This window comes from Jaculus jaculus, chromosome 3, assembly GCF_020740685.1.
Source record: "Jaculus jaculus isolate mJacJac1 chromosome 3, mJacJac1.mat.Y.cur, whole genome shotgun sequence".
NCBI classification, from domain to species: domain Eukaryota; kingdom Metazoa; phylum Chordata; class Mammalia; order Rodentia; family Dipodidae; genus Jaculus; species Jaculus jaculus.
In genome coordinates, this window is record NC_059104.1 from 17280181 (window position 1) to 17302519 (window position 22339).

Genomic DNA, 22339 nt, shown 5'->3' on the forward strand with positions numbered 1-22339 from the left:
AGAGAAAAAAATTAAAAATGAGATGGAGGTAAAAATAAAAAGGCCTGAAGAGCCTGACAAATAGCAAGTGGGTAATTTCCTATCAGTGACCAGTACGTGGGAGGATCATTTTATGAGCAGGCGTTGACAGCCACACAGCAAGTCTTTAACCAGGCACTTCACACTTTCAAGCTAACAAATTCACACATCCAAACTCACACACATGCAAACATACACAGAAAGATGGCTTCATTACAAAGGACTCAAGACGGCAACTACTTAGAATCCTGTGCCAACATGGATTAAGACAAATCCAGCGAGTGTTTTGTTTTTCAATTATTCATAGAAAATTTAATCCTGATGAAGTATCCTTGGGCAGGAATTCATGGGTAGCTGGTGCCTGAGACTCACATTTATGTGAAATGCTTCTGTTAATTTAATCTGTGTATATGGCTTAATTATGACTGGGGAGTCAATGTGAGAGAAATGAATTATATCAGGATTAAAAATTTAAAACTATCTCACACAGTACCTTTTCTTTCTTTCAAAAAGAAAGCAAAGACACCCATTTACCCCTTCACCTCAGTGGTCAGATTTTAAAGTACTTTGTTTGTACAACCCATGCAATGTATCTTTTAGGTTTTATTGTCCAAAATCCATTACTAATCAAGACAAAACCTGAGCTAAAGCAAACAAACAAAAAAAAAAAAATTGGAGAATAACCCCACCCATGAATAAACAAAAGCTTATTCATTTAACTGTGAATATATTGTATATTTGCTTTCTGAAGTAATTTCCATTTCAATTCTTTTAGACTTTCATATGAAATGTGCTTTCCTTAAAGCATAACAAGCAGTTTTAAAAACCAGTTCATGATACTGATTTCATAACTGAACTAATTTAGATATGCATAAACAAGTAATCATTTAACTGATTACTTTCATAAGACAATCAACCTGAGAGAGCTATTGACATGAGCCATTATAACTGGTGAACATCTACTAGAGTATCATGAAAACCTTTCATATTTATTTCCATGTGGAAATTGCTCCAATCACCTTATAATGACACTCTTCCTTAAAAGTTTATTGTTTAAACATATTTCAAAACATTTCACTAATTACCTCTTCTGAGTTTTGGTACTGCTTAAATGCAGTTACATAAATACTACGCTCTGCTATCTCTGTTCAATTTTTCATACCAAACATATGAAAAAAGAGTCACTGTATTTGGATTCATATTGCACTCATATCCAATTCATGTTTTCTTTCCACAAAAATCAAGTGTCAGAAGTGAGGGCGACTTTTGTGTCCAGAGGACATGGTCAGTGGTAGAGTCACTGAGGAGAGTGACGAGACTTCCCAGTAGAGGCTGTGCGACAGGAAGAGTCTGTACAGGATGACCATGGACACCGACTGGCAGAGGGTCACGCCTATCGTAACCACCTGGAGAAAAGAGAAAGGACATGCTCTCAGTACATGGCGTGGGACTCCACCTGTCACGATCCCAGATATGTCTTTCCGATATGAAATTCTATCCTTCGTCTTGAGCGGTGGTACGTTTTATCAAGAACATTCCACAAGGGCTGCAGAGAGAGCTTAGCGGTTAAGGCACTTGCCTGCAAAGCCAAATTACCCAGGTCCCATTCCTTAGGACCCACATAAAGCCAGATGTACAAGGTGGCACAAGCGTCTGGGGTTTGTTTGCAGTGGCTAGATGCCCTGGTGTGTCCATTCATTCTATCTGCCTCTTTCTCTAAGAAAATCGAATAATAATAAAAAAAAATCCACAGGAAAATACAACATATGTTTTGAACTGTAGCTATTTAAGGGCATCATTCCCTTAGTAGTTATGGATGCCAAAGTACAGCAGATAATCCACTAAACCTGCTTCCTGAGGGTGAGCGCGTTACAAGCAGAAGTTTCTGTATGTAATAAGAAGAGCCAGGTTCCTGCCATCGCTGCAACGGCAGTAAAGCATGCTCCTTCCTGAATACGGCAGACTTCTCTAGGGCCTTTCCAAACATGTTCCAGTAGCTGTTCGACATCTGTGGGCTACCTCCCTGTTTATCTGCCCTTCTAAACTCCTCAGGATCAACAAGCTTGGGTGCGGTCAAGCACACACTACGCTGTCTGCAAAGGGCTCTTGAGAGAACTCCACTCTGAAGGGATGGAGCAGTTCACCTATGAGGACAGAAATCAGCACATCTAAACGCAGCGCACTCCACACTGCTATCCACAGCAACCACACAGATGTTTGTAAATGTGCTCAGATACTGCTGTGCCATGAACAATTTAAATCAGTTTCTTTCTTGGCAAAGAAGTATTATAAATTCTATATTTAATCCATAAGCACTATTCTGAAATAAGCTAAAATAAGACTCACAAAAGTTATTTCTAGGCTACATGGGATGGTACACATATGCAATACCAGCACTTGGGAGGCAGAGGCAGGAGCATGAATATGAATCTGGTCTACAGAGATAGCTTAGCCAGGGCTATGTAGTAAGATCCCATCTCAAAAACAAACAAGCTATTTCTATCATTTTGCCTAATAACTATATTTTAAGAGTTTTCTTCTATGTTTATAATGTCTAATTTACGTACTCGGGAGTTTAATATTTTGTTTCAAAGCTCAAGAAACTTCTGCATGGATAAATGTGCACCTCACACTCTAATATTGTTTCAAGGCTTTTTTATTTATTAATTTTGGTTTTTGAGGTAGGGTCTCACTCCAGCCCAGGCTGACATGGAATTCACTATGTAGTCTCAGGGTGGCCTCTAACTCATGGCGATCCTCCTACCTCTGCCTCCCAAGTGCTGGGATTAAAGGCGTGCACCACCACACCCGGATTCACACTTTTAATATTTTAAAAAATTATCTTGATTACATGTTACTTACCTTATCTCTTTGGTAGTCATTAAAAACGATAGAAATGCATGCAAGAACTGGATGGCATAAAAACCACAAGATACAGCCCTGAAATAAACAAGCAAGGCAAGTAAGTAACAGCTGACTTTATATGTAGCATGTACCACAATTTAAAGAAAAACAACAGCTGGGCATGGTGAGATACAACCCTACTCCTAGCACCTGGGAGGATACGGCAGGAGGATTACATCTCAGGCTAGCATGGGCTACAGAGTGTGGTGTGGGCTCGAAAAACAAACAGGCCTGGAGAGATGCTTAGTGGTTAAGGCGCTTACCTACGAAACCTAAGAATTCATGTTCAAATCTTCAGGTCCCACATAGCCAGATGCAGTGACGTAAGTCTGCAATGTCGCACAGGGGCAACAAGGGGGTGCATGCATCTAGAGTTCGTCTGCAGCAGGCTGAAGGTCCTGGAGCACCCATTCTCTCCCCTACCTGTCTCTTCCTTTTTCCTTCTTGCTTTCTATTTTTGTTTTTGCTTTTGTTGTTGCTTTTCAATGTAGGGTCTCACTTTAGCCCAGAGCCCAGACTGACATGTAATTCACTATGTAATCTCAGGGTGGCCTTGAACTCACAGCAGTTCTCCTATCTCTGCCTCCACTGTGCTAGGATTAAAGGTGTGTGCCACACCCAGCTCCCTCTCTTTCTTAAAAATAAAAATAGTTAAAAAGATTTTCAGGTCCTAGCCAGCCTCAACTAAGCTTCAGAGTAGAGCTTGAACAAAATGCAGAAATAAGTGAGCATACTATTGCTGTGGCATTAATACTCTGTCACTAACCAAGTTAGTATTTTCAGAGGATTTGGTAACATCTGTTACATATGCTGTACTGTAAACGCTGTGATAGAGGCAGCAAATTAGAAACTGAGAAAGTGCAAGTGTGTAATATTTCTGTGGAACAAAAATGCAGGGCTGAAGAGATTGCTTAGAGGTTAAGGTGCTTGCCTGCAAAGCCAAAGGACCTCAGTTCAATTCCCCAGGACCCGCGTAAGCCAGATACACAAGGTGGTGCATGCATCTGGAGTTTGTTTGCAGTGGCTAGAAGCCCTGGTATGCCCATTCTCTTTCCCCCTCCCTCTTTCCCTCACTCAAATAAATAAAAATAATATTTTTTAAAAAAATGCAAATTCATATTTGCATATAGGTACCAAAAGAAACTGCTTAACAGTGATTACCTATCTGACTGGTGCAGCAGAGAAGGTAAGCATGGGAAAATGGTTCCCGGTTTTCTATTTGTCCTTCAACTGTGGCAACATATTCTCTTCCAAAATTACATTTGAAACAAATAATCTAAGTAGTGGCTATTGTGACATTAAGGAATATTCATGATTGAGGGGCCAAACAGATGTAGAAGAAAATGCTTGGTATATTCTGCTTGTACGAAAGGGGAGGGAAATATGTATAGGAACTATATATTAAAAATTCCTGGGCTGGAGAGATGGCTTAGCGGTTAAGCGCTTGCCTGTGAAGCCTAAGGACCCCGGTTCGAGGCTCAGTTACCCAGGTCCCACGTTAGCCAGATGCACAAGGGGGTGCACGCATCTGGAGTTCGTTTGCAGAGGCTGGAGGCCCTGGCACGCCCATTCTCTCTCTCTCCCTCTATCTGTCTTTCTCTCTGTGTCTATTGCTCTCAAATAAATAAATAAATAATTCCTAAGGGCTGGAGATGGCTTAGTGGTTAAGCTTTTGCCTGTGAAGCCTAAGGACATGGGTTCGAGGCTCTATTCCCCAGGACCCTCATTAGCCGGATGCACAAGGGGGCGCACACATCTGGAGTTCATTTGCAGTGGCTGGAGGCCCTGGTGCGCCCATTCTTTCTCTCTCTGTCACCCTCTAATAAATAAAAATAAACAAAAACTTTTTAAAATTCCACACCTTTAATCCCAGTACTCAGGAGACAGAGGTAGGAGGAGCACCATGAGTTCGAGGCCACCCTGAGACTACATAGTAAATTCCAGGTTAGCTTGGACTAGAGTGAAACCTGGCCTCGAAAACCAAACAAATAAAAAAATTCCTAGAAGGATAAGGATAAGTTAGGAACTAACAGCACTGATCATATTAAGTGACGCCTGAGAGAACGAGAGAGGTAAGAAGCACTTTTTGCTACTTTTTGAAACTTTTTCTTTTTTAAATATTTTTTGTTCATATTTTATTTATTTATTTGAGAGCGACAGACACAGGGAGAAAGACAGATAGAGGGAGAGAGAGAGAATGGGCGCGCCAGGGCCTCCAGCCTCTGCAAACGAACTCCAGACGCGTGCCTTGTGCATCTGGCTAACGTGGGACCTGGGGAACCGAGCCTTGAACCGGGGTCCTTAGGCTTCACAGGCAAGCGCTTAACCGCTAAGCCATCTGTCCAGCCCTTTTTGAAACTTTTGAATGTTAAATTCTACTAAAAAAAAAAAAAAAAGCTGGGCGTGGTGTCGCACGCCTTTAATCCCAGCACTTGGGAGGCTGAGGTAGGAGAACTGCCATAGTTCGAGGCCATCCTGAGACTACATAGTGAATTGGTCCAGGTCAGCCTGGGCCAGAGTGAGACCCTACCTCAAAAAACCAAAATAAAAAAAAAGTTTTCTGATACTTCAAGATACTGTTTCAGACACGAGAGAAAATCCAAGTACCCAAACACCTCAAATGTATACTGACCTAGGAAGCAACAGGCACCCTGTCCTGGGAAAGCGCAAGGCGAACGGCTCCCCTCCTGCCTGGCTCTCAGGATGCTCGACTGTGGACCAGCTCGAGCTGACTATTCAGAACAGTGCTGCTGGCGGGGGGGGCGGGGGGGGCAGCGTGGAGGTGACGCGGACCCCTCAACCTAACAGAAGACCCACGCTCCCTGGGGGTGCAGGCTCTGCAAGCCTCCTCTTCTACTATGTGGCTACAGAAAAGGGAGCATGAAGACAGCACGCGCTCCAGGATGGAGATACTGGATTCTGAGGGTAACAGGGCCTAACCAGCAACAACTGTTGACATACTATAGGCCATATTCTCATTTATTTTAACAAAATTCACTATTGATAGATAAACTACAATGAGCCAAAGTTGCGTATTCAAAGATCCCATTTTGGGAAGTCTAGCTCCCCGGCGTCTGTGACATGGGGTTAATGCCCACATCGTGCCCAACGTGAAGATTAAATGAACTGAGGCTCACAGCAGCGCCTGGCGCATGTACACGTGAGCCCAGGCTGGCACATGGTTGGGTGCTAACTTCCCGCAGGGTCCACGACCGAGTTGGCTGTCCGAAGAAGCCGCTTTCCGCCCGGCCCTCACCTTGGCAAAGGTGGTGTAGAACTCTCTCTTGAGCGTGCTCCTCTCCACTGTGACGACCTGGTAGAGGCCACAGCCCAGGGACAGCGCGAGGCAGATCCTTAAGATGATGAGCAGGATTCCCGCCAGGCTGTGGTGGGAGTGGGAGCTGTGGTGACCGGTGTCTTCAAACTGTTCCCATAGCAGCAGAACGCTCTGCAAAGAAGGCATGCTGGCAACGATGCACTTTCTGCAAGAGCCCTTTTGTAACCAGCCCCTTTAAAAGTACATTTTAAAGGCTATCAATTAATAATATAGTTTTCTCCTCACTATGACAACCCTAAGTCAGATAAAAGGTGTTTTTTTTAAATTTTTTTTAAAGAGACATTTCTTTGTGTGTGAGACAGAGAGAGAAGGCGGGCGCACCAGTGCCTAGTACCATTGCAGACAAACTGAAGACGCAGGCACGGCACGGCACAACTGCCTTTACGTGTGTCCTGGGGAGCTGAACCCGGGCCTACAGGCTTTGCAAGCAAGCGTCTTGTAATTGCTGAGCCATCTCTTCAACCCATAAAAGGGATTGTGAGGGCCGGGGTAATGGTGCGGCGGTTATGGAGCTTGCCTGCAATGTCCAGCAATCCGAGTTTGTTGTCATTTTTAATAGGCCAACGCCAGCTCTAGCCAGCACATGTGCAATGCCTTTGGGGACTTCAAATGTGCCATCACCAAAAGTGGTGTTCCTCCCTCCCACAAAGTACACCTACATTTCCAGATTTAATTTTTATAGCCAAGTACTATGTAAAGCTACCTTTCTCGTAATTCCCATTTTGGAATATCTGAACTTTCTATTTGCACACACACATGCCACTATATTCATGTTGTCCTAGTTGCCTGGCCTTGTTTGAAGATCAGAGCTATGTCTAATATACTCTTCATCAATGCTCACTAGCTCTAGCACAGTGCCAATCTTAATTCTAAATTTGTATTTGTCTATGATAATGAACTAAAATTGTTATGAGGGCCGGGTGTGGTGGCGCACGCCTTTAATCCCAGCACTCAGGAGGCAGAGGTAAGAGGATCGCCATGAGTTAGAGGCCACCCTGAGATTACATAGTGAATTCCAGGTCAGCCTGGGCTAGAGTGAGACCCTATCTTGAAAACAAATAAAAAAAAACCAAACAGGGCTGGAGAGATAGCTTAGTGGTTAAGCACTTGCCTGTGAAACTTAAGGACCCAGTTTTGACGCTTGATTCCCCAGGACTCAGGTTAGCCAGATGCACAAGGGGGCACATGCATCTGGAGTTCATTTGCAGTGGCTAGAGACCCTGGCACACCCATTCTCTCTCCCTCCCTCTCCCCCTCTCTCTCTCTGGCTCTTTCTGTCTGTTGCTGTCAAATAAATAAATAAAAATGAACAAAAAAAATTTAAAAAACAAACAAAATTGTCATGAGGGACTGGAGAGATAACTTAGCTGTTAAGGTGCTTGTTTACAAAGCCAAAGGACCCAGGTTTGATTCCCTAGGACCCATGTAAGCCAGATGCATGAGGTGCTACATGCATTTGGAGTTCATGTGCAGAAGCTAGAGGCCGTGGTGTACCCATTCTCATTCATTCATTAATTCTCTCTCAAATAAATAAAAATAAAATTGTAATGAAATAATAAAAATTCAGGTTTTTTTGTTTCTTTTTTGAGGTAGGATTTCACTCTAGCTTCAGGCTGGCCTTAAAACTCATGGTGATTCTCCTGCCTCAATCTCCTCGTGTTAGTATTAAAGGCAACTGACACCATGCCTGGCTAGAAAATTAAATTTTTTTTTCTTTTCACAATTTTTATTAACATTTTCCATGATTATAAAAAATATCCCATGGTAATACCCTCCACCCCCTGCACTTTCCCCTTTGAAAGTCCATTCTCCATCATATTACCTCCCCATCTCAATCATTCTACTTACATATATACAATACCAACCTATTAAGCACCCTCCTTTCCTTTCTCTTCCCTTTATAGAAAATTAAAATTTTTGAAAGGGCTGGAAATCAGGAAATGAGAACTTAATCTGATATTAACCTAATTTTCTCCATAGTCCAACACATTACCTTGGCTAGAGTCCAACACATTACCTTGGCTAGAACACCACCTTTATTTTCACCACTTTTGACTGTATCTACCTTAGATATCACCCCGAGGGACATGGCTTTCTCAAACTAATCACGTAAATCAAGTCCTCCTGCTCCAGTACCGGGGAGGTGACTGACGCCCCAGCCCAGCTTCACTGAAGTGTGACTGGCTGTATTAACACTTGTACTACAGTGTCCTTTTACGTCCAGCTGCAGATTTCATTGTCATCTATAGCTAAGGTCAGTCACAAACAGCATAAATCGTAGCTGATTCTTTCCTTCTCACTTTCTACAAATCCACTGAACACAGGTCTATGATATCTCAGAAGAAGGTGTTACCACCACAGAAGGAAAGAACAAACGGGCCAGAGCCCTTCCTAAACAATCAGATCTGGTTCCCTTTAAAAAATGAGTTCCGCTGGGCACGCCTTTAATCCCAGCACTCAAGAAGCAGAGGTAGGAAGACTGCCGAGAGTTCGAGGCCACCATGAGACTACATAGTGAATTCCAGGTAGCCTGGGCTAGAGCGAAACCCTACCTCGAAAAACAAAAAAACAAAACAAAACAAAAAAAGTACCTGGGCTGGAGAGATTGCTAGACTGCTTAGCAGTTAAGGCACTTGCTTGCGAAGCTAAGAACCCATGCTTGACTCTTCAGATCCCACATTAGCCGGACGCACAAAGTGACGCACGTGCCCAGGGTTGCACAGGCACACAGGAGGTGCCCGTGTCTAGAGTCTGAGGACAGATGGGAGCCCTGGTGCGCCAGTTCTCATTCTCTCTCTCTCTCTTGCATTAAAAAAAAAAAAAAAAAAAAAAAAAGGCCAGTCTGATGGGCTTGCCTCAAACAAAACAAAACAAAACAAAAGTTAGTTCCTACTCTTCTATATTCCTTATTTTGCTTGTTAATCTCAGATGGTCACTTACATGTAGGAAATAGTCAATTCTCTAAAGATCCTTACCAACGGGTGACACCTCAAATTCACTTACTTGCCATGTGATACAAACTGCAAAACCTACTATTACGTAGGAACTACCGTGCTCTACAAAGGCAGTAAAATTACAGTGAAATCCTGCAATTCACACATCAGCACCTAGACGCTTAATACATGACTTGTCTATCATTCTCTAAATTCCCACTTTTAAATGACATACTCCCTTACGGGTCCCACGTTTCGTTCTGAAAGGAAAGGAGACATTTTCAAGTAAGTGTTTCTGAGCGGCGCGGAGCAGAACTGAGCACCCAGCCCACCTGCGTCGTGACGATGAACACGGCGATGCCCGTGGACGCGGGGGTGGAGTCCCACTGCAGAGGCCTGCTCTGCGATTTCTTCATCCTCACAATGGTCCAGCCCATGCACAGGCTCAGGAGGAGGTAGAGCATCTGAATTTGGGAGGCAATGTCAACAACTACAGGGAAATGAAAAAGGCCATCAAGTTTTCACAATACACAGACTCTGGTACGTTTTGTTTTGAGATGGGAATACTTTTTGCCATAAATGGACACAGGTATTTTCAGAAATCTAACTTAATATTTATATGTAACTCTAAAGTAATACGATTTTCCCATAAAATCTGTAATTGTTTATAAAACCACTGTGACAATAGTCCCATTTTAAAGTCATATCCATGATCACGTTACCTCTTTTAGTCCAACCTTACATCATTCACAGTTTCCATTTTAGCTTTTATTTCTACTACAAGTCTGATCAAAAGAAATATAATAATTAAATACGATAATATAAATTAAATATATTTATATATATTAAATATATGTATAATAATATGATTTGTGCAGTGTGGAAAATACTAGCATTCTCCCTGAATTGTTGTTTTTGTTTGATGAATGAATATGAAAGGTATTTCCTAGAACCACTAGTAAGAAACAGCCGCTGTCACATCAGTTCTGTGACCCCAGCTGCCGACCGGAAAGCTCCTTGGGTTGGTTTGCAGTGCCACCGAGTGGCCAACACCAGTACTGCAGGAGAGCTCGGCTACTTAGCAAGGATGCTCCAAATCACCTGCACCCAGTTTAGCGCTGCACAGAAACAAAACCGTAAATGTGTCATGTTCCAGGCAAGGCACTTGTCTAAAGAACTAGTGGTTTCTAAAATATATCACTTTTAAAACCTGCGTGTATTTTCAAATAAACTGTGATCACAATTTAACAAACTGCCACCTGTGATTTACTTCTTTTATAAAGGATATTCCTACAGAAACAGAAAAATAGCTGTCAACATGAATGCTTATATTGTAAACTGCAAGTTAAAAATAATCGGCTAGTAATACTCTTTTTCAGACATTCTGACAGGCCTTCCCCTACTCTGCCATTGACAGTGAAACAGCCGTGTGGCGTGTGTGCTCATGATCTGTGGTTAGTGAGCAGGGCCAGCCACTGCTTAGGGATGACGTTTTGAAGACTAACCTTAATTTTCTTCTATTTTTTTTTCTCTCTCTCTTTTCTTTCTCTTTTATATTACCTATCTTTTTCTTCCTTCTTTTCCCGTGGCGCTGGCCTGTAACTCCCCACAATGAGCTGTTGATCAGAGAGACCTACAGGGTTTCCCAAAGACAGAGTTCTCTCAGAGCACCTAATGACCCACCAGAGGTTAATGGTAGGACCCTACTGCCGAATACCATATGCTGTTGGTACAGAGCATGGAGAGACTTGGCGGGACTCTGGAAGAGAGCAGGTCCCCAGACAGCTAGCTCGTCTACTGCCAGAAAGTGCTACATGAGTGACTGGGGGAAAATGACCAACATCTGTCCAAGCAACTCGTGGTCTAAGCTACTAGCAGCAAACAACCTGACCTGATGCTCACCCAAGTGCAACAGTGGCACACAGCCATGGTGAGTAACCAGTGCTCTTGGATTGGCTAACGTATTTGCTCATTGGAACGGAACCCATAGCTGGAACCAGGAAACAAGTCGAAACCATATCCAAATGAGTTCTGTTTCCAATGTCAAGCTCCCACCATTCTTGGGCTACAAGAAGGCCTACACCTATTAAATTCTCTCTAAACTAATAATGGTTATACTATTTATCCGGTGCTGACTTCACCCACCGTTGGAGAATCTTCTTTTCTTCTTTTTCAGATGGACATAGAACCTGAGGAGATTCAGCCCATCAAACCTAACCAGGGCCTCAGCGGAAACCATAAAGGAATTGGGTTAATGAACAAGAGTGCTGCTTTCTTGGTGAACCTGATACCAGCACAAGGGTGAAGGAGATAGGCACAGAGAACACTCAACTCCTACCAAACCAGAGATCCAGAGACACAGAGGCTCCCAAGATCTCATCACTGAAATAGACCTAAAATGAACCTATCATGGCTCAGAGAAATTCGCAGAAGAGGGGGCAGGAAGAGTGTTAGAGCTACATGTTGGGGCATTATGCACAGAGATACTACCTCCTCCCATAACTAATGGCTATCCCACAATCCCCATGGGGATAACTGGCATCTCCAACAAGGAGGGTCCCTTTGAGGGGGCAGAAAAGAGGGAAAGGATGGAACAAACACGTGCTGTTCACACAATGAGTAGGCACATAATAAAGAAAAAAAAAGGTTGACTGAAGGAATATTCCTTTGTAAATGAAGTACCAAAAACATACCTGGGAAGATCCCCCTAATTTTTTCAATATCATACTGTAACTAGACAGGTAGAATAATGCTCATTTGTTGTTAAAAATAACTAATTGAGCCAGACGTGGTTGTGCATGCCTTTAATCACAGCACTTGGGAGGTAGAGGTAGAAGGATCACCATGAGTTCAAAGCCACACTGAGAATACAGAGTGAATTCCAGGTCAGCCTGGAGTAGAGTGAAACCTTACCTCGAAAAACCAATAAATAAATAAATAAATAAAAGTAATAACTAACTGTAGATAAAGTTCACATTTCACACAAGAAACTCCACTTTACTGAACTGCAATCATTGAGCTATCCAACTCTTCTGTTGTGGAAACATCTGAAAATTAGCTAGATTTATCATTATAGTTGACCTTAAAGGAAACACACGTGAAAGAAACTGCTGCACGGACACAACGGAACGGAACACGCGCATAATCCTAGCCCTTGGGAGGCAGAAGCTGAGGCAGCAGGCGCTTGGGCCGCCTGGGCTCCGCGCCGAGATCGGAGGCATCATCAAGGGGCGAGCACTTGCTTAGCCGGGGCAAGGCCACAGGTTGTAGATTCCCAGTGTAAATAAATAACCAATGAAACTTGTGTTTTTATTTTAAACTTTAATGAACATACCAAACAGCCTGAAATGCTGCCTTACAGACAGAAAACAACAAACACTGAAGTTTTAGGAGCAGCTTTGCTCCTGGTCAGGCCAGTGTGCTTTACCACTGTGGATGTCAGTTCCTCATCTAAAATGGACAAGTGATGTGTTATTTCTAAGGTCTGTGCAGCCTTCACACTGTGATTCTGTCAACCATGTAGAACATATCCAAAAGCAAACAATGGGGTAGCAGTGTTCTAGCGTTCAGGAAGGATAAACACCTCTTATTCAGGGATCAAGAGAGAAGCCGGCCAGAGTGGTGACGCACGCCTTTAATCCCAGCACTCGGGAGGCAGAAAGGTAGGAGGATCGCCATGAGTTCAAGGCCACCCTGACACTACACAGTGAATTCCAGGTCAGCCTGGGCTAGAGCGAGACCCTATCTTGAAAAACAACAATACACAAAAAGGCGGTGGGGCTGAAAGGTTCACAAATTTCAGAATCATAAAACAGGTGTCAAGATTTGGATGAGTGGTTTCTACGACAATTAATGAGGAAATTATCACGATAATTGATGAGACCAGAAAGAACATCAGATCTAGAAGGAAAGGTAAATCCTAGTCTTGTTTCATACTCAAAATCTGCTTTCTAGAGCAATCTTAGTTTCCTAGGGATAAGAATGACATGTGATCTGATGTTCCCCGGAAGTCCATTTTAAAGTGTCATGGTTACGAACCTTTTATATTTTCTAAAAATTACTTATGAAGTGCTGAGGAGACCGTTCAGTCAGTAAAGTGCTTGCTTTGCAAGTGAAAAGACTCGAGTTCAATCCCCAGAACCAGAGCCCAGGAAAGAACGCAGGAAGAAGGGGGTGGGGGAGAAAGAGAAAACCTGGGCATGGTGGCACACCCCTACAGTGCCAGAGCTGGGAGGTGAATATGGTGGATCTCTGGGCCTCACTAGCAAGGCAGCCTAGCCTACTTGGCAAGATCCAGGCCAGTGAAATCTGTGTGTGTGTATGTGTGCATGTGCACAATCATTTACTAAGCTCCTCTTCTAAGGAAAAGAACAAATGTGGGAGGTCAGCTCACTAGTGGAATTCACGTACACATGCTCTTAGGTCAGACACAGAAAGTCAGCGTGACAGAAAATAGAATTATAGGAGGACAGAAACCTTGAGCTTTGGGCCTGGGAAGCTTGGCATGAACCTGAGCTCTACTGCGCAACAGCCTGACAAGGAGAAAATGTCCTTCTTGTCACTGAACTCAGACTCTACAAAATGGGGACAAGCACATCTCTTTTTCACTGAGGATAAAACAAGAGCGCATATATAAACAGCTGCCGTGGTTTGAATCAGATGTCTCCATAATAAACTCCTCTGTTTTGAAAGCTTTCTCTCCAGCTAATGGCAACTTGGGAAGTGGATCCTTGCTGGAGGAGTGTGTTTCTGGGGTGTTATAGCCAGCTCACCCTTCTCGGGGTTCAACTCAACTCCTGCTCCACCTCCACTTGCGGTGGCGGAGTCGATGTCCAGGCTCTGCTCAAGCCTCGCTGTCCCTGCCGACACGGGGCTTCCCCTCAAGACTCTAAGCCAGAATCCACGCTTTCCTCCCATCAGCTCCTTTTGGTCGGTGTTTTATCCCAGCCATGAGATGGTAACTATAACTACAAAGCTCTGGAAACAATGAAAAGACACACCCGAAACTGATCATAAGAAGAAACCTAGCAAGACACGAGCAACAAATCTGTAGCCCTGTTTCAGTCAAGCTGAGTTATAACCAATCTTCGACAGAAAGACCATAGGACAGCAAAGGCAGGTTAACTAAGTAATCAGCTTATTTATTTTACAGCGCTGGAGATGGGTCCCAGAGCCTCATGCACAGCTATGCAAGCCAGCCCTCATCTACCGAGCTGGACCACTGGCTGAAATGTGAAAGAATAGGAAAACAATAAGATGCCACACTTATCTCAAAAGAAAACAATTCAAACGAATACTCACCTTCTGCCAAAATTCCCATAAAAGGAACCCCTATTCCGTCCTTGGAGTACCTGAGGAATTGAAGAGGAGCGTATTAGTGTAAATTACAATTGTGGGAAAAAAAAGTCCATAATCAAAACAAGCTTAATTTTGGTGGACTAATTAGAATTAATTAGAGGTAATGATGAACACAGTAGTTTGAGTTACCTGGAGAAATGAATGTAATTAGCTAGAGCTGAACCAGCTTGTAACAGCAAGGCCGTTGTCAGAACCTTTAAAACCGTGTGCATGGGTCCTCCTTTCTTGATAGCCTGCCACAGGGACTGAGCATAGACGCAGGCGGCCACAAAGTACACCAGGACCAGCAGGAAGAAGAACTCGTGCAGCCCTGCGGACGGGACACAGGGAGGTTGGAGTTTGCTTCAGGCGGACAAGCCAGTGGTACAGTGTTTTGTTTTCCAACCTGCCTGCCAACCAGTTTATTTCTACAACCTGGCTGTTTGTTTGTCTTCTGCAAATTGGAGTCATAGCATTTACTTCTGTAAGGATGAAATGTGGAAGTTATTAAAATTGGGGGCTAAGTTTTTAACGATGAGAAGGCAGCCTAAGCCACACCAGTTGACGTGAATATGTAAGAAAAACTGCAGTCAAGGCAGCATGCGGACTGACCTACAGTCACTTAAGACAGGAAGAGCTCGGGAGGGCAATGACTTGAGCACGCACTTAAATATTCCTTCACCGGCAAAGTGACTTCTTTTCTAAGAAATTTCATTCAGAAGGGAAGAGAAAAGAAGGGAGGAGGGTACTTAATAGTTTGATATTGTACATATGTAAGTACAAAAAATTTCATTCAGATGCTTCTTTTTTAAAATTATTTATTTATTTACTTGAGAGCGACAGACACAGAGAGAAAGACAGACAGAGGGAGAGAGAGAGAGAATGGGCACGCCAGGGCTTCCAGCCTCTGCAAATGAACTCCAGGTGCGTGTGCCCCCTTGTGCATCTGGCTAACATGGGACCTGGGGAACCAAGCCTTGAACTGGGGTCCTTAGGCTTCACAGGCAAGCGCTTAACCGCTAAGCCACCTCTCCAGCCCCACATGCTTCTTAAAGTGTGCTCCGTGGGCCAGCCAGCAACATTACCAGAGAACGTGGGCCACAGATTCCTGAGTTAGAAACTGCCAGTGAAGGCCAGCGACAGGTTTAGGAAGCACCAGGGTGATTTCTGGTGTAACTAACACAGGATTCCCAACTCTGACATGTTCCCGTATCTTGCATTCCCTTCTGGACAAAGGTTTATAGCACCTACCATGTAAGGAACCCCCTTTTCTAGGAAGCTCTCTGCAACTCTTGCCGAAGAGGAAATCCTATGGAGACTTCACTCCAAAGATGATGACATAAGACAAACGCCCACCAATCCAAGTGGCTGAAGACTGAATTGGGTTCTCAAAGGATAGGTAGATGAATCGTGGGGTCTTCGCAGAATTCGAACAACCAAGTAGGGAAAGGAAGTAGGTCGTAAAAGTTGGCAGGATTCGATGTGGGACAGGCAGGGGAGTCAAACTATGCCATCACGAATCCAAGTTTTGAGCAAGCAGGAATCGTGAACACAGGGGCTAGTTTGTCACTGAGACCCAAGCGAGAACACAGACTTTCATTAAAGACAGGGCCTCCCATTGTAGCAGCCTCCAGGTCCCACCAGCAGATCTCAGGTGCTGGTAAGCACCAAGCTTTCTGTGCACCTAGAATCTTTTCATTGACTTTTCTTTTTGGAGAAAGTTCAGAAACTTTCTGCTAATAAACTTATTATAAGCCTCACACTTTCATGGTTTTGACATCAATGGATTATTTTACAGTCTCCACTCTGGGGGACTGGTCCCAGGGCTACCTGCAGATATAAAAATCCATGCAAATCTCTTAAATAAAGTTGACAGAGCATTTGATATAATCAGGGTACATTCTCTCACATTCCCTAAGTCACCTGTAGGTTACTAACAATACCTTATACACTGTAAGTGCTTTGTAAAAGGAATAGTGTATTGTTTAGGGAATACTGGCAAGAAAAAAAGTTGGCATATTTTCAGTACAAACTCATTTTAAAAAAATCACTTCTGGGCTGGAGAGATGGCTTAGCGGTTAAGCGCTTGCCTGTGAAGCCTAAGGACCCTGGTTCGAGGCTCGTTTCCCCAGGTCCCACGTTAGCCTGATGCACAAGGGGGCGCGTGCATCTGGAGTTCATCTGCAGTGGCTGGTGGCCTTGGTGCACCCATTCTCTCTCTCTCTGCCTGTCGCTCTCAAATAAAAATAAACCAAAAAAAGAAAGAAAGAAAGAAAGAAAGAAAGAAAGAAAGAAAGAAAGAAAGAAAGAAAAGAAATCACTTCTGTTCTCTGCAGAGTTAGAGAGTCCATTTTATGGTGGGAGAGGGAGGGGGTCAACTGCGCTAGTCTAAGCTAAAGACAGCGCCAGGAGGAGAGTGTTTCGGCCACAGAAGAGGAGGGTTACGACATGGGCTGTGAGCAGAGGCATCTCTGCTGAGTCCACAGATGGAGCCTACAATGCACCCACTCCCATCCGAATTGTGACGTTTAAGACAGCGCCCATCTCCCATGGGGGTCAACTTCACTCGGTGAGCAGAGAAGGGAATACCTCCTTTACTTGGAAAACAAATTATGGAAAAGCAAAGCAGGAGACACAAAGCACAGAAAAAAAAAAAAGAAAAGAAAAGAAAAAGAAAAAGCAGTGAACAAGAGTTCCGCCTGTCAAGTTTGTGGATGACAAACAGCAAGTTCTCCCACCACTGGGTGTCTCTCCTGCTCCACCTCACAACTGACAAAGGTCCCTCCGCCAGTGCAGGTGAACAACGACCGAGGTGAGAGCCAGGGAAAAAGGATCCCGTAAGAGAAGAGGCATACTTTCTTTTTAAACCACTGACACCCCAAAGTAGTGCAGCTTTCCAATAATGGGGCCACAATCCTTAGATGATTACAGTACTGGGACACGGCAGAAAATCCAAATGCCAACTGTGTGTAACAGCCCGGCTCTGCAAATCTCCTCACTCTATCCTGTGTTCTGATCTTAGCTTTTATCTTTCTGTCTTTGTATTGAAGAATTAAACAAAGCACCCATTTAAAGTTTTATTTACTAGTAATACTTCACAGGATATCCATTACTGGGTCAGGTTTCAGACCCCAGTAGGTTACAAATCCACCATGAAAAGAAAATCTTCAGACAATTTACTGAGATATCAAAATCATGTAGGAGGAAAGGACTTTTATAAAAGACATAATATCAGAAAAAAAGTGTTTGGGGAACATTTACTGCTAAATATTATCTCCAAGGAAAAGCAAGAAAGAAAATGATTTCATTGAAACAATATGCTCAATAAATGAACCGAGACATTCGTCTCACACTTTGTTGACTAAATTTTCAGTCAATGATTGTTAACTTTGAGCCTACCCACAAGACACCAAAAATGATAAAAAGATAAAATGCTGGTTCTACATTCTAGAGTTTTGTGTCTTTTAACTGAATCACTCCTAAGACTGGTGTGACTTTTCTCTTCAACTATCACATTTTAACTTTTCTCTGCCACTAGCCTTCACAAGCTGAAAGCAATCTGTGTCCGTCCACATTGAAATCAAAATATAATCTCAAAGCAAGTGGATACTTCGTGCTACTTAAGTGAGTGCGCTGAGGAAAACTTAGATGAACAGCTAACAGGTGGTGAGACACGAGGAAGCTTAAAGGCAGAAGTCCTGAAAAGAAGGAGAAGGGAGAAAACTAACGGGGTTGCTTCAATAACCAGCCCCGGCTGAACAAGAAGACAAGACAGGAGGAATTCTTGGGTCCTGAGAGGAAGGACCTGGGGTAGACCTGACTCCACCTTCCTGCTGTCGCAAAGCCTGGGTACCCAACCACTCTCATGCACCTTAAAAACAATCAAAACCCTAATACCACCTGACCCATCTGTGCCCCTTATCTTCTTCCTGACGTCGTAACTCACATTGCTCTGAGGATGCTGTATAGCAAATCTAGCAAAGATCCTTCTCCTCTTAGAAAAAGACACTGAAAAGGGCTGGCGTAGCAGTTAAGCACTTGCCTGTGAAGCCTAAGGACCCCGGTTCGAGGCTCGATTTCCCAGGACTCACATTAGCCAGATGCACAAGGGGGTATGCGCTTCTGGATTTCATTTGCAGTGGCTGGAGGCCCTGGCACGCCCATTCTCTATCTGCCTCTTTCCCTCTCTGTCTGTCACTCTCAAATAAATATATAAATAAAAAGAGAGAGAGACAGAGACACATTGAGAGCCGGCATGGTGGCACACACCTTTAATCCCAGCACTCAGGTGGCAGAGGTAGGAGGGTCACTGAGAGTACCAGGTCACCCTGAGTCTCCATAGTGAATTGCAGGTCAGCCTGAGCTAGAGTGAGACCCTACCTTGAAACAAACAAAAAGAGAGAGAGAGATTGAATTGTACCATTACTTAGAAGCTACTGACTTTGAACTTGAGGCAGCTAGCCAACAGTCAGAGAGGATCAGAAGATAAAGAGGAGCCTTGGAATGTTTTATTGCTTAAGATTGTGCCCTGGAATCAAATTCCACAGCTGAGTCTACATAATAGTAAGAGGCCCTCTTAAGGACATGCTGTTAAAACCAACACAGCACTGGACATCGTGAAATGCAGAATTTTATATTAGTGGTTCTGCACGTGAGACTCAATTTCAGGGCTCTGAGCCAGTGTCCTGCTTACAATCCCAAGGAAATCAGAATCTTCCTGGGATTTGTTTGAAAACCAAAGTTCTCTGGCTCTTTAGAGTTCAATGTACACTTCCAAGAGCATGTTTAGCAATATAATGAATTAAGCTGGCTACAAACAATCTTAGGTGCTTTGGGGGACTTCTGACACTTTTAATATTTGTGTAGGCTGCATCTGCACAGAATCTCTTGATTAACCAAAGCACCTACTAGAGTGAAGTTTGGCTCCTTGTTCAAATGTCATCAGTGACACAACTTCCCCAAAGCTCAGGACAAGGTAAGTCAGAAAGCATCAGGGCTAAAAAACGGAGTCAGGACAGTAAGTAAGAGTCCTAGAGAAGAGCGAACTGTAAAGCAGGATGCTAAGAGACGACCAGAGCTGTGGGCAGGTTCAGGGAAAGGGAGGAGGTGTCTGACGGACGGGCTCTCAGAGGCCCAGAGAGCTCATCTCACGGCCTGCAGTTGTACTTGGATGTCAAATTAGAGATGAGACCAAGATAGGAGAAGCAGGAGTCCAGACAAGGAGGAAAAGTAACCAGCACCCAGCAACATTTCTGCAGGGCTCATGTAATAAAGAAAACAACTTTTGTTTTTCAGTAAACAAGCTCCTGGACCAAAGGTTTACTGGTCTACAAAGCAGTTCAATTTATATTGCACTCCATGAATTACCAATTTAGGCTGACCAATTCATTAACATTTTTATTTATAAAAATGCCAAGATACGGGCTGGAGGGATGGCTTAGTGGTTAAGGTACTCATCTATGAAACCTGAGGACCCAGGTTTGATTTCCCAGTACCCACAAAAGCAAGATGCACAAGGTGGCACCTATGTCTGGAGTTTGTTTGCAATGGTTAGAGACCTTGGAGCACTTATTCTCTTTCTCTCTCAAATAAATAGATAAATAACCAAAATATCATAAAAATAGTATTTAGACTATAGAGAGGAAACAAAAACTATACCCTCTACCAACCTGAGTATGTCACTCAAATATACCTGGGTATGTAAACAACCTGTTAATAGTTTATAATTTAGTGTTCTGCTTTTTAAATTTTTTAGCATTCAGCTTTGTAAACAATAATATAGATATAAATATGCTGTAAGGAAATTCATTTAGCAATTTGCCTATTGTTGAACACGTAAAGTCTCTTAATTTTTAATATTCTAAAAAACACAACACAAAGATATTTGTACATAATTTCTTTTTAGGATATGTTTAAATGCAAGTTCTTACCAGATTCTCTAGCACTAAAATGATCAAATGGATTCCCTTCGGCATCTGGGTTTAGCAACACCATTTCAAATGGGATGTCTTCCACCTGCGAATTCTCCTTCTCATCTCTGCAGGTGTACTTGTCTGCATAAAACACGTGCCACATTTGGGGAGACGGAATCTGGGACACTGTCAGATTATGTTCAGTCTGGTTCACTGTCACTTTAACAGAAAAGAAAATAGCACCTTTCAAAACCAAACTCTCACATGTGTTCACTATTTTAGTTAAATAATCAATTTGAGGTTAACCACCCTCCCAACATACCTTTTTGCTTTAATATTGACCAGGGTGTGTAAACTGTAGAACCAACTGGAAGGATGTGTTCACAGTGAAGTCGCGATGAGACACCATAACATATCGCAAGTACATACAGTGATTTCATGGGTACTTTTAAATGTGAATTTTAGTTTCTATATTGGTTAGTAACATTGAAAATTTTTTACACCCTGATACTGAAAACCTGCTACAGAAACAGTCAGGAGCCCTCGGGGTGTAACGTCTGCTGCTGTCTGGTGAGATGTGTATACTGTGCTTATCAAACTGCCCAGTAAGCACTTCTCTTCATGTTCATACCCATATATTAATGCTACTCTCACTTTTGGTTAGAGAACCTTCTCTTTTCAGATGCCAGTGGCGCTGGGATGACTCAGAAGGCACCAAGGTGCTGAGAAGAAGTGACAAGAGTGCTCAGCACTGAAACATCTCTATCACACCTTCCGAGGCTCAGGGTCCATTGTGGATTAGGTGGCGGAAAGAAAGTTAAGAGCCAAAGGAAGGGTAGGACTCCTTACAACGTACTCCTCCAGACACAAAATGCCTTGGATACCCATGACTTCACAATGCCTGACCCTACCTACACACAACCATCATAAGAGGAGGAAAAGATCACGACATCAAAGTAAACGAGACTGATTGAGACGGGGAGGGGATAAGATGGAGAGTGGAGTTTCAAAGGGGAAAGTGTGGGGGAGGGGGACATTACTATGGGATATTGTTTACAATTATGGAAGGTGTCAATAAAAAAAAATAATAAGGGGCTGGAGAGATGGCTTAGCGGTTAAGCGCTTGCCTGTGAAGCCTAAGGACCCCGGTTCGAGGCTCGATTCCCCAGGTCCCACGTCAGCCAGATGCACAAGGGGGCGCACGCGTCTGGAGTTCGTTTGCAGAGGCTGGAAGCCCTGGCGCGCCCATTCTCTCTCTCTCCCTCTATCTGTCTTTCTCTCTGTGTCTGTCGCTCTCAAATAAATAAATAAAATTAAAAAAAATAAAAAAAAATAATAAGGGAGAAAAAAGTTATTTCACATGGTAAGATTGATCATTTTAACCATTTCTAAGAGTCTGTGGCACTATACTCATTCACAACACCTTCAAACTTCTGTTCCCAGAACTCAGGAGGCAGGTAGGAGGATGGCTGTGAGTTCAAGGGCAGCCTGAGAGACTACATAGTGAATTTCAGGTCAGCCTAGGCTAAAGCAAGACCCTACTTTGAAAAACCAAAAAAGAAAAAAACCCCAGAAATTTCAAAAGTACTTTTATAACCGATCATTCTTTTAAAAGTTATGCAGAGTAAAACGGAAATGTGAGTAATACAAAAATTATACTGGGCCAGAGCCACACATGGAAGATGACTCAGGAGAGAGCAAAGGGACGAATGACCCATACCTGAGGCGCGAGTGGCTCAGCACTGGCCTGCGCAAGGGACACACACAATGCTGCCATCTGCCTTCGAGTACAAAGAGAAGAACTGAAAAGCTGTAAGCCTCGCTTGACCTGGCATGGTTCCTATCATGGGAACCTTGCTAAATGTCACCTTTCCTTTTCCTTCCTTTGAAAAGCAAAG

General features: G+C 43.3%; 1 protein-coding gene across 1 annotated transcript in view; it reads right to left on the reverse strand.

Moving 5' to 3' along the window:
- Positions 1-302: 302 nt before the first annotated feature.
- The window catches only part of Gpr180 (G protein-coupled receptor 180), a 32049-nt gene continuing 10012 nt past the window's right edge, over positions 303-22339 (reverse strand). The window contains exons 3-9 of the mRNA XM_045146318.1: positions 20460-20660; positions 14680-14860; positions 14494-14543; positions 9525-9682; positions 6179-6370; positions 2881-2958; positions 303-1424 (exon numbers count right to left, since the gene is read on the reverse strand). Of these exons, the coding sequence (XP_045002253.1) occupies positions 1266-1424; positions 2881-2958; positions 6179-6370; positions 9525-9682; positions 14494-14543; positions 14680-14860; positions 20460-20660 (1019 nt within the window). The 3' untranslated portion in view covers positions 303-1265. The remainder of the gene's footprint in view (positions 1425-2880; positions 2959-6178; positions 6371-9524; positions 9683-14493; positions 14544-14679; positions 14861-20459; positions 20661-22339) is intronic.